Source organism: Centruroides sculpturatus, unplaced genomic scaffold (assembly GCF_000671375.1).
Source record: "Centruroides sculpturatus isolate CEXI.00-Female unplaced genomic scaffold, Cexi_2.0 scaffold393, whole genome shotgun sequence".
NCBI lineage: Eukaryota > Metazoa > Arthropoda > Arachnida > Scorpiones > Buthidae > Centruroides > Centruroides sculpturatus.
In genome coordinates this window covers 540,958-554,656 of record NW_019384611.1, presented here as the reverse complement: position 1 = coordinate 554,656, position 13,699 = coordinate 540,958, and the positions used below count along the sequence as shown (strand labels likewise).

Below are 13,699 nucleotides of genomic sequence, written 5' to 3'. Positions count from 1 at the left end.
GTGTTATATCTGTCCGCCCCGGACGTGTCGCTCCACCGAGGCACGACCAGGCCTTCCCGGCCAATCCGCACCCTTCTTCGGAACGGGCGTCTCGCCAGGAGTCCGCGAGTCGAAGGTCCCGCAGGTCGGCGGGCCGTCGAAGCCGGGCGACGTTGGGCGTGCTCGCTCGAGTGGTGCCTGAGGTCTGCGGCAATCAACTAAATAAAGATGAGAAAACCCGCCAAGTATCTTAATTTATAACACTTTATTGTGTTAGAAGCATAAATAAATTGTTAAAAGTGTTCAAAAGCAAGAGGAAGCAAAAAGAAGGAAGCTGAAAACATCCAGAAAAATCTTAATAAAAGAACATCATCTTTCATGACTGATTATTTACAGAAGCCAAAAACTTAAGTATTCATGGTTTACTGGAAATATTACAGTATGTACAGAAATTTTTAAAATGTATTTAACCATAACAGAATAAAAAGAAAGAAACAACTTCTACTGCTATTTTGCTGAGTTTTCCTTCCATGTTTTCACTTTGTTTTGTCACTACTGCACTTACTTTTTCTGTATTTCAACTCACTTTTCTCACTTTTTCAGAGAGAAAATGGCACTCCAAGACCTGAGATCGCTACATTTACAAATAAATTATTTATCAATACGTAGTAAAAAACTAATTTAATGTCCAATGAAATTATTATTAAAATATATAATTTTAGATTATTATGTCTTTGATGTTTGTAGATATGAAAAGTTAAATTTTTTAATCATTTTTCTGAATTATAACAATATATACTGTTAAATATAGAAGTATGAAAAGTACATGTACAGTACAGTACATATGGTTATATTGAAATATTTTTTACTTTTAGTATAGTTTTCCAGTCCATTCCAGTCCTTGTCATTGTATGGCTGTAAATACAAAAAAAGCTGCTATTGCTGTAAGTATATGAATTTTAATTTTAATTAAAAATTTATGAAGTAAATAGAGAATTGTTTTGCTTTGCCAAATTAATGAAGTTAGAGTAAAAAAATGACTAGATGCTTCATTTAAAAATATTTTTGCTAATTTTAATTATTATTATTTTATATTTGTTTTATTTATCATACCAGGTTGGCACAGAAAATGGTTATATTTGTATATTTAAAATAACATCAAATGATTTGAATTTTGAAAAGACATTAAGCAAACAAGAAGGTAAGGATTTTTAATTTAAAGTATAAAGTCAAAGTTAATTTACTTTTCAGAGAATTAAAAAGAGTTTGTAAACATAAAATGGTTTAGTGCTCTCATTTTTTTCTGTCTTTTTTTATATTTATGTTTAAGTTTTGTATTTATGCTTCGTATCTCACCATTTTATAAACTACACTCTTCAAAAGTGAAATTTCAACACCATGAAGGAATGTGTGTAGCCACATGTACATTGCAGGAATGGTAAAGGTGACAGATATGCAAATGACTAAAAGAACAAACATAGATATGCAGCAGACATCTGTTTATTCAGTAATGAATGTAGCCCTTCAATGCACAGCTATAGAGGCTTCTATACAGCAAGGCATACTATCAATGAGGCAATTAATAGTTGTCTAGTTGTCTATGGTATTCCTTGTCAAGCTGCATCCTCTGCAGGGTGCATGTCGTCTACAGTATGTGTTCCTTAATGCATCTCATATCGGTCAAGGCCCCACAGCTTTCAATGGGAGAGAGATCCAGTCAGACTACTGGCCTGGGAAGGATGTAAATTCCACTCAGACTGGTGAGAGTTTACCATGCAACCTGTGATCAGGCGTGGTCTTGCTGGAACACCATGTTGGGTGCAGCCTGCACCAGTGACTGAACCACAGGCCCCACTATTCATGTGATGTACTGTTCTACTGTCAGAGTACCAGAAATGTGCAAGGCTGTCACATTTGATCAAACACGATACCTTGTGTGGGGCAAGTGTGATACTTCACAAAAAGGGCTGGAATGTAGTGTTCTCCAGGATACCACTACACCCTTCTATGGCCATCATTCCTCTGCAGACTGAAATGGGATTCATCCGTAAACAATACCTGATGCTATTCAGTGGTGATGACAACACCATGATAGGCATGCAGCCCACCTTTATGCAATCTATTTTGAATTGTTTGGGTGGACACAGTTGATGGTGACAGGTAGCTTTGGATGTCATGTGCCATAGTGAACAGATCCTGACTGGCCATTCAGCAAATCTGCCAGTCTGTGCGCTCTTTTTCCCAGTTTATTAATATTTTATAAAGTTAAGGAAATTTATTAAGAGATAAATTTAATAAATATATACTTTTGTACCTGGATTATATAGAATTTGTTAATGAATAATAAAAAATATTTGATTTTTTTCTTTTTTCAAAGCCATGTAGATTTATGGTTGTGGATTAATAACAGAATAACAAAATTTTAATAATTCAGCCATTATAAAAATATATAACTTTTAATTAGAAAAAAATAACTAATTAAAATGTTGGAGAAGCATAGTAAGTCAAATGCTGCTTTATTTTGTCATTGTGCCATACTGTAAAGGACATGAGGGTCAAGGAAAGTGTAAGGTTTGCCGACTTTAAGGGGAGTACAATTTATCCCGCGTCAGAATGAGCCTAAGGGAAACCCCGTATGTGGGCGGTGACAAAGGAGGCAAATGAAGAACAAGTGTTTTACAAGAGAAAACCCATTTATTTGTTCAAATTCATGCTTGCATTGATATTGAACAATTCCAAAATCTCGGTGTTCCTATGAAACAGTGAGAGTTGGGGTGATCGGTTGTAGCCCGGCCGGATGAGAAGGATCGCTGGATGATGCAGATGTTCGGTATTAAGCTGCGGCATCCTAGGTGATCGGCGGTAGCACAACACAATAGATAAAGCACAACTGTAGGCTTAATCCAGAGGAGACTCTCCTTTGACCTTGAAGTTCCGATTTTTATAGTTTTTCCTCCACTATTCGCATTTCGGATTGGTCCCTTGTCCCGTTCCTTGCTTCCCGATTGGTCTCTCCTTTGTCTCCAGGTGCAAGACGAAATCTTTTCGGGTCGCGGGAAAGGTCTGATTTGAGGTGTCCATCTGATATCTCTTTGTTGACTCTGCTCGGTGACTGTTTATAAAACAATAACGCCTGCACTCATAACTCAGGCTGTTGTTTACCATTTTTTGACATCTAAGAATTTAACGATCATTTTCATCTTTCATCTATCAAAAATTCCCTTTTTTTCTTTTCTTTTGTTTGAAAAGATTTATCTTGCCCAACATTTTATAGACTTGCAAGTCAAAGATCTACCTGTTTATGAGCACTCATGTTAGAGTTTGTCTTCCGTTAAGACCTTGACAGATAGTTTGACACATACTCGAACAGTTCCGAGTCTTGTTGTTTACAGCTTGTGTTGTGCAAGAATTGACATTCTTGCTGATTCTTGCTTGCAGACGTTTTACTCGAGTTTGAACCTCATCTGGGAGCCCACAAAAGTCATGGAAATTAAAACAAAAATTTGAGTAGGAACCCTGTATTTAAATTATTGAAGATATTTGTTTATATGTAAGAATTAAAATACTAATACAGCACAAAATAAGAATAAAAATCTGTTTATTTGAATTGAATATTTTCTGAATTATGATGATTGATTTAAATTTATCTTAAACCATTATTAATCTAATCTAATAATTTTAAATCTGTGTAAAAGTTAGACTCTTTAAAAAAATATTATAATTTAAGAAAGGTGAATAATAAATATTAACTAATTATATAATAATCTTTGTCATTAATTTAAAATAAATAATAAAATAAATGAAATAGTTTGTTTTGACTGATTTCATGTATGATGTCAAATCATAAAATATATGAGTATTAACTTTATGTATTTGTTCAAATAATGATTAAAAAGACAAGCATTTTATAATTATTTATATTTTCAGGTAGAATAATATGCATTGCATGGCATCCTACTGAAGATATTATTGTTTCTGGGTCAATTGATGTCATTCGGATATGGAATGTTAAATCTGGCTATGCATCTGAGAGAATAATTGTTGGAAGCTTACAACGTAAAAAAGAAACAATAGTTTGGTGTATTGCTGTTACAAGGTATATTTATTGACAATGAAACTGTTTTTATTGTACTCGATTTTTATAAGTATTATTGTATTTCAGTGATTTTACTATAATAAGTGGTGATTCTTGGGGTAGAACTTCCTTCTGGGATGGAAAAACAACAACATTAATTGATGTAAGTGAATTATTTATTTAATAAAATTGTTTTTTATTATATAATATATTTTGTATACATAAAAATAGTAATTATAAGTGAATGAATTTTATTAAACAAACAATATATCTTTATAAAAATAAAATGACATTTTGATTCTTCAAAATAAATATATTTTTTTTGTTTAAAACTTCATTATGTATAAAAATGTGACCGTAGGGTCGGTGTCTCTTCGACACCACATCAGGAGACCTGAATCTGACACCACTGAGTCTTGCAGGACTCGGAAATCGCGACGTTACGTCACGCGAGCGGTAGCGGGTGAGCGATTGGATTTGGAGTAGAGGTGAGGAGAGAGACGAGGAAGGAACTTAATCAGATTCCATGGTTGCTAACAATTAACAATTTTAATGAAACTAAAGGAAATACAAAGAGAGTTAATTTCGGTCATAGTTCCTCTATTCAAGAGAGGCCTGTCGAGAGAGAGAGTTTACAAACGAATCACAGGTTGATAAATACCTTGTCGATGGACTGTTCTTTCCACTAGTTCCAAATCGGAGGAGTGTAGAGGCTTAACCAGGCACGATTTTTTCTCACGGGTTTAATCCTGGGTCACGATTTTAATTTGGGAGGACGACTTTGTTGAGCGGACTTTTTGAAGACGACTTTTGTAGAGGGACTTCGGATGACGACTGACCTCGGGGTCTTTTTTCTTTTCTCTTGTTATTCCTCTTGGGTTTTTTCATTAGGTCAGGTAGTTGTTGTTAAGGGTCTAGCGTCCAATATGGATTCTCCATCGAAAGTTCCTGGTGACACATCCCTGACTAACTGGATCTGACTCAACAAGGAACAAACTCCGTGGGAAATAATTTTTATGGCTTTTAGCCTAACTCGATAAAATGCTCGAATTTAACCGATTAAAGTTTCCAATAATTAAAATTTAAAATAACACTTTATTGTGGGTCTGTTCGTCCCTCACAAAAATATCAGATGTTACTGAATAATATATATTGTTATATTATGAAGATTTTCATATTTACAATATACAATATGATCTTGTTTTACATGGGCTTTGTGCCAGCAGGTACAATGTCAAATGAAAATTATGTAAATTTGTGCTCCACCTTAAGTAATCCCATATGTTTGCTTACATGCTTATACAATCATTTACAATTAACAGAAAATCATAAGTAAAATGTTTTAAATACATTTTAATATTTTTGCTACAACAAATAATATTTTAGTCTGATGTAATTTGAAGATAAAGAGCAAAATTTTATTACACTGTATTAAGTACACTACTTGAGAAAATACATACAAACAAAGTATTTGTCATAGTGTGTAGCATTCAGTAGTTCTTTGTGTTTGGAATGTCAGATGTTGGAGAAACATACTTTACTGATTTGAGTCAGATTCTGTCTTATGAGGAGTGGGTTAACCTAATCATTTGCCATCCACACAGACACAAATCTGCATGTATCATTCCTGTTTAAATTTAAAACAAGACTCTACTGTAAAGGTTTATTCATAATTTTGGAATGTTTTTATATATAAAGTACTGTACATGTTAACAGTTAGAAATACAACCAAGAACAATATACTGAATAGCTGTAACAAGGTTTCAGAAACAAGTGTAATTCACACTTAATTCCACAAATGTCCAGTAGGTAGAAGCAGACTTCTGAAAATAGTGATGAGACTTGAAAAAGCATTCTGTATGCTGGAGATTGCAAAGACAAATTTCATTTTAATGATTCAGTGCAGGTTTTGGACAGATTTGTAAGTAGATACAGTGAAGTTCAAATCATGTCCTCCACTTTCTGGTCCATCACAAAGAACACCTTATGACTCCTTGAACTCAGTTCACATCCATTTATTTGACAACTATTTACAAATGTACAACAATACGTCTTGCTTGCTTCTCACAACACAGTCTTAGGTCAGGCTTATTTCTCCTGGTTCCAACAGTGACTTCTTTTGAGAGTGCATAAAAGATAGTGTCTTTGTGACACCATACCATAGGATTGCTAGAATTATGCTTAATTACCACGGCCATCAACACAATTGATATCAGCACTGTAAAGGATTTGATCTGAGATGGATTAACATTTTGACATTTGCAAGATCACAAAAGAAAGCTACATCAAATATTTCTGGTACATTAAAAACTTGTGCTTATTATTATTAAATATTTTTGGGATTGACTAGGAAACTGGAAAAATTTTTAAAAATCAGTTTTTTATTAAGTTTGTTGTTATCCAGTAGATTATTCAAGATTACAGATTACGCCATGACATAAAAACCATGTTTTGTTATTTCTTTTTGTGTATTTTTGTTTCTGTATTTATGATACAAGAAGATTAAATGACAAATTATTGATAACAATAAAATTACCAAATGAATAACTTCTGGATTAACTTTCGGCTAGTTATTAGCTACTAAGGCAGTTGATGAATAGGTAATTAATAAAGTTGAAACTTGATTATTTGTATATAATGGTAAAATTATATATAAAATATGTGAATAAGTTCTTAGATACTAATACTAAGAAAAATACAAATAGCAAATACAGTCGACCCCCCCCTATAACACTGTTGATTATTCCGTTTTATATGAATTCCATGTTGTACGAGTCACTTAAATTTTACAAATACGTATGCTGGGCTGTGAATGGCTCACATATTTGTAAAATCTAAGTGACTCGAACAACATGGAATTCATATAATACGGAATAATCACCAGTGTTATGGGGGGTCGACTGTATTGCACATCGAACGTGCCAACGCATTGGCTTGGGTGGCAACTTTGCTAACAGGCATCAATTTATTGTATGTCCAGTTTCCAACTTCCAGAATTAAACAACTTTTATGGCATCTTGCATCACAGAGTGGCAAAAGGAATTCGATCGTTTACCACAACATATTTCCCGTCAATTTATTCCAAACATTGCAAGGTGCCTTACATGGAAGTGGTTTCATCCACAACACCAGATCTCTCAGATGACAACCAAACATAGGTGATTTAATGTATACTTGAACTGTTTTCATCACAGTGACACAAATTGCTGCCCAATCTGCAATGTGCAGGATGGAGTGAGACATTATCTTCTGTCCTGCCCAATGTTGGAAGATATCAGGCGTACGCTTAAACTGCAAATGGAAGAGGACAAGCATAACTGGCCGTGCAAACTTGAATTACTAATATCCAGCAAAAGTTACTTCAATCTTTTTAACATCATGACCAAACTTTACATCAATAGGACTCTAATACACTAAGTATGGTACAGTACATCTTGTTTTTTTTTTTTTTTTCCTTTCTCTTTTCCTTCTTTGTACATATGCGGTATTTTGCTTTGCTTTATTTTTTTAATAATATTTTTTTCATGTTGGTTTATTTTTTACGTTCGGCATGTGTCGACTGTGTAAGTCATGTACATTCTTCCAACTGTGCCCAGTGGTGTCAGGCAAATAAAGAATAGTTTGTCTGCTTGTCTGTCTGTATTGCACATCATAAACTCACAGTAAATTTTATACTGAAATAAGATGTATAATAATGAAATTCAAACTACATGCTTCAATTTATTTGTAATATTTGCAAATGTTACGTAATAATTGTTTTCTTTATTGTAGTCAATGAAAATTCATAAAGCTGATATTCTTACACTTTGTCTCAGTAAGGTAAGTATATTTATTAAAAATGTTTAAATTGTTTAGCATAATTTAATTAAAATATATATTTATAGAATTATAATTATTCAATAGTAAATATTAAGTCTTTCTTATAAAATTATATGTTTGCTATTTTCTTCTATTAAAGTTTTTTTTTAGTATATAATATCCTTTTAACTAATGCTGTTTATTACACAATGTGGCCTTCATAATATGCAGTTACCCTTGCTTAACAACTTTAATTCATTCCTGAAAAGCAAAAGGTTGTTAAATGAATAAGCAAATTGTCTTACTTTTAAAGGAAAAAATTATAATGCATTTTGTCTTTACTGAAAAAATCTAAATGATTTTCACAGACAGAAAAATAAAGATATTTATAACAATAAAGATATTTACAAGTTTACATTAGTAACAAACAACAACTCTGAACATAAGATATTATACTGTTGTGATCAAAAAGTATTGAGAATGGCTCATTTAAACTGTGCTCATTCAAGAGGACATTGTCATAACTTTTTTCATCCTTTGGTATGACTTTAATTGACACCTATCAACAATCTGTATATCATTGTATGTTTTCATTTGCAAATAAATGTTTGTTGTGTTTGTAAAGAATTTTGTGCCAGTAATTTTTTAAAATGTTGAGTGTAATTGAGCAAAGAAGTGTATTAAATTTTGTTTCTGCAACAGAATTACTGCTACAAAAATGTTGGAGATGTTGCAAAAAACTTTTGGCGATGATTGTCTATCAAAAACGAGTTTTTGAGCACATATGAAGGCAGAGAACACATTGAAGATGAACCATGCTATGGTAGATCCATCTACTTTAATTGATAACAACATGTCACTCAAGTCAGATGTGATGCTCAATGATCATCATTTAACAATTAGGGACATTACTGAACATGTTCCAGTATCATTTGGACCTTGTCAAGCAATTTTAAAAGATTATTTGTACTTGCAGTGCATTGCTTCTCAAGTCATCCCAATGTTTTTGGGATGACTTGAGAAGCAATGAATCTTTTCCAAAGAATTTTTTCCAAAAACATGTTCAATTGGCCAAGGAATATACTTTTTCTCAAGATGAATCATTCTTAAAACACATCATTGCTGATGAGGAAACATGAACTTATGCTTTTGACAATGACACAGCTCAATCAAATGAATGGAGCTTGAAAGGTGAAGCAAGACTGAAAATGAAAAGACCATTCAAAGTCAGTCAAAGATAAAAGTCATGTTGATTGTTATGATGATATGCATCACAAATTCCTTCTGACTGACCAAACTGTCAACAAAGAATATTATTTGAGCATTTTGTGTCATTTGTGTGAAGAAATTCATAGAAAACAACCTGATTTGTGGCAAGAAATTTTTTATATTTTGCACTATGATAATGCACCTGCTCACAATGCTTTTGTTGTTCATGAATTTTTGGCCAAAAATACAGTTCTGCAAGCTTCTTATTCACCTGATATGGTACCATGTGACTTTTTCCTGTTTCCTTGACTAACATTTCCACTTTATATTTACTGTTTTGAGTCAACTGATTCTATAAAACAAAATTTGCTGCAAGTTCTGAAGGGATTTTATGAAAATAACTTTACAGCATGTTTCAAGGATTGGTAAAACATTGATATAAGTGCATTGCAGTGGGAGGGGATTACTTTGAAGGGGACAAAATAAATTTTGATGAATAAATTCAAATCCTGTGTTTTATTGAACCATAACTACTTTTTGATCACAGCAGTATAATAAAAGAGTATATAAATATGCTCTTCACAATGATAAATATAGAATAAGAATAAAGCAAACTTTACTAGTTAAGTTATTTTAATTAAATAACTTTAAAAGCAGTCTCTAGCTAGTAAAGTAATAGGGCTGCTCTTGGGATTGAAAGTAAATAAAAGGCAACTGAATTTATATAGATTTGTCATAAATATTTATTAATATAATTTCCTAAAACATATTTTTTGACATTATTAAATAAATTGGTTGAAATGATTTCAGATTTTTCTGAATTTATTTACCTTGCATTTTACAGGAGCTCCCATACTTACAAACATGTTAGGTTTCTAAGGTTTTGTTGTAAGTCGAAAACTAACCTAGAATGTATATTTGTACACAGAATAACCACTTATTCTTAGTGTTTGATCCTTCAATGTATTCAATAAAATATGTTATGCTTGTTTACCCACTGGTTACTGCTTAGTAGTAGGTGTTACAAATGCAATTTTTTCACCTAACACACAAGAAGAACGTTGCTACATGCAAGCCATGTAATACTTAATACTAATATTTTACTATTTTTCTTAAGAAAGTAAAGCATGGACTATTTGATGGGCAGAGTGAAGGTGTAAAACTGATTAGCAGTGACGTCATTGCATTAAGGCAAGACATGTCATGGCTAATCAGCTTTATTCCTTCACTTCACTCATCAAATAGTCCATGTATTACTTTTTATGAAAAAATAGAAATATTGAAAATAGAGAAATATCCTCGTAGATAGATAAACAGCATATATTTATCTATCAAATTAATGTTAGTACTAAGTGTTACATGACTTGCATGTAGTGATGTTTTTCTTGTTAGTTTTATAATGATCAGTTTAGTTTCCATGGTAATAGAATGACACTCTTTGCATTTATCTCCATTTCTAGATTTATTATTACATTTTAAAGGCGTGCTTGAAGCAATGGATGTAAAAGTTTATAAAAATTGGCAACGATAGCAATAAATGCCATTACTCCAATGTTACCAACTTTGATACCATTTCATGAGTGGCAGTGGAACCTCAGAATTTGCACAAAAATGAAAAATGATGATATACAATAAAATTAAGCCCACATTAATTATTTTAAAAAAATTTATTATATATTGCTGGCCAAAAACTGACTTTAATGCCACTCCATGAGCAGCAAGAGAACTTCAGTATCAGCACAAAATTTAAATTTTAGCCATACAGTCACATTGTTCATAAATATGGGAGCACATGTATATGTTTTAATGGAGTTAGATAGATGACCAGCATGACTATATTCTTAACAGGAAAAGTATGGTATACAGGGGCAAGACTATAAAATCAAAAGCCTATATTTTAAAATTAAATAAATTTAAAATGTGATTAAAAATTGCAGCCAACATTGTGATGATGTCAGAATAAATAATTGCTTGTTTGTACCTATTAGTTTCCAATTTGTATGATCAGTTCCAAATTTACATCCAATCTGGCAAAGAAAATTGCTACCATTGTTGTTGACCATTTTGGTCAGGTTATTGATGTTTCTGGGTGCAAGTATCACTGGTATACAGCTACTACCTGCTTGTCTTTCGATACTATAACATAAATCTTAATTACTGAATAAATTGTTCTGAGTGATTTCTTCTTGTTCACAAAATGCCAAACAGTCTGATTTGTCAAAGGCTGTTTTGATATTTGACACATTTTATGAAGTATTTGATGATGCATTGCAGAAAATCTAGTTCTTTGTTTGCTATTTTTGTTTTGATGCACCTGCATGCAACATTATCTATTAATGTAAGTTGCTTGTTTAATTTAGTGCATGTGGTTGGCATGTGCAACATTGATACAATTTTTTTTAATGAAACTTGTGCAGAATTGTTTTAATATCTGTCCAAGTTCCTAATTTTCTCTTGTAACACATTATAACTTTTATACTTTTATATATATACACAGAAATTATTATTATTAAAAAATATTTTTTAATTGCATTTCATTTAATGTGAAATAAATAATGTAAATTTGAAAAATAATGATACAATGATGCTTTTTTATAAAATATATTAATTGTAACTTTTTTATCAGGATGAAAATTTTGTGTATGTCAGTGGAGTTGATCCAATCATAATACAGTTTGTAAGAGTACAATCTACAAACAAACAAAAATGGGTAAAATCAGTCCAAAGGAGATTACACACACATGATGTTACAGCAGTGACATTAGCTAAAGAATATCTTATATCTGGTGGTAGAGTATAACATTAATTTTATTCTACAAATTACTAGTTAACATTAGCAAATATTTTTACTTTCCCATTTATATTTAACAGAGGGAAAGTGAGGTGATTGGTAAAAAAAAATGACTCCCCTCAAGGTTTTTAATTTTTGGATTCAGGATCTTGAAACATTAAGAAGTGGAAAAAAGTTGGGTGTTTTTTCTGTGTGTATGGCTGTTAGAGTGTGGGGGGCATGATTTTGTTCGCCCTCTTTAAAACTTAATAATTCCTGTGCTTTATGACAAAAATTTCTGAAAATTTGCAGGGAGGTTTGTATATTAGGAGGATTGAGGCTGTTAAATTTTGATGATTAATAGTCAAGGATGGAAGATAGAGGGGTTGTGTGTCATATATTAAGGGCAGACTTAATGAAGATTTTATTCACAATTAGCATTTGAAATTTTTTTTATAAAATTCGTCTGTACCCTCAAAATTAAGCTTTTTGCCATTTTGTAATAATTAATAATATAAAAAATTTTTAAATAAAATATCATAACAGATGGCACTATACACAATTTTAAAGTTTGACCAGGAAAGTTATGCAGTTCATTGCTGGATTTTTATCATCAAGAATTATTCTCTGACATTTCAGTTTGCTTCAAGATCTGAATGTCAAGTAGACTAAAGTATTATTCAAATAATAGTAATTCTTATGAGCAGTAATGCAAATACAACTTTGTAATTAATCTTATTTAAACTTTTTTATTATATTTAGAAATTTTGGAATTTAAGATTTTTTATTAATTTCATATAATATTTTTAATATCAAGAAAATGAAATTTACTGTCATTTGAGAATATATATTTTATTGCTATCATTTTTCATTTAAAATTTAATTCCATTAATCTATATCATCATTTTCTTGAAATTATGCTTCAGTATGTCGTCATCAATTTTTTACTGTTATTTTTTCTATTTTTGTCTTTACTTTTTATTATATATTAGGCTCAAAGAATGAAAAAGCTCATTGAGTGAAAAAATTGACCACAATGCATTCTGACTTCTCAGAACCAGTCATAACATGAATTATGTGTTGTAGCACTTTCAAAAATGTGAACAACACATTTTGGCATATTCAGTGAGACCACGAAGCAAAAGCTGTCCATATTCTTTTAGTAATCAACCAAAATGTGATTTAGCAATGTGAAAATGCCACAACACTTTGTGGATGATTAATGCAGTCATGATGCAATGTGATAAAAAAAATTTATTCAAAAATTTGTTATTATTTTTGCACAGATATTTTTAATAAATAATTTATGTATAATCTAATTCTGAACAATGTTTATTAATGTTGTAACAAATAGTATATTCGGCCTCAGGCCGAATACCGAATATTTGGCCAAACTATTCGGCTTGATTAACGCATGTACGAAAATTGGTGTGCAAACCGCATTATGGCAAGGATCCTGCTTTCTATTGGCCTGCTGTCACTACACTTCGCCAATCGCATTAATTCTTGGCAGTTCTAGCCAACAGACAAGAGTGTCATGGAAGTATGTGATAAATGATGATATCAAATGACCTACACTTGTAAATAACGGAAAAAGAACAGAGAAGGACCGCGAAGTGAAAATGTGAAAATAAATATGAAATTGAGTTGATAACAATCGAACAAGTCGAGGCAGCTTATTGGCGCGAAATTCGCGGCCGTCAATGCCAAACAATTGTTGTCATAGACTTCGAAAAGCTAAATGCTTGTAATGAAAGTCACTTAGCGTGCACAGGCGAAAGCCTAGGGCCGTTCGGGCTATCAAGCTGTCTCGAATCTGTGAAATCATAACTGTGACTTATATCGACGTCCTATCTGTCTCTTTTCTC

General features: G+C 32.0%; 1 protein-coding gene across 2 annotated transcripts in view; it reads left to right on the top strand.

The window, feature by feature from the left end:
• Nucleotides 1–13,699, top strand: part of LOC111625254 (U3 small nucleolar RNA-associated protein 4 homolog) — a 72,817-nt gene that overhangs the window by 15,945 nt on the left and 43,173 nt on the right. For both annotated transcript variants that reach the window (XM_023368359.1, XM_023368357.1), the window contains exons 4-9: nucleotides 855–923; nucleotides 1,096–1,180; nucleotides 3,907–4,075; nucleotides 4,142–4,217; nucleotides 7,826–7,873; nucleotides 11,688–11,850. In XM_023368359.1, the coding sequence (XP_023224127.1) occupies nucleotides 855–923; nucleotides 1,096–1,180; nucleotides 3,907–4,075; nucleotides 4,142–4,217; nucleotides 7,826–7,873; nucleotides 11,688–11,850 (610 nt within the window). The remainder of the gene's footprint in view (nucleotides 1–854; nucleotides 924–1,095; nucleotides 1,181–3,906; nucleotides 4,076–4,141; nucleotides 4,218–7,825; nucleotides 7,874–11,687; nucleotides 11,851–13,699) is intronic.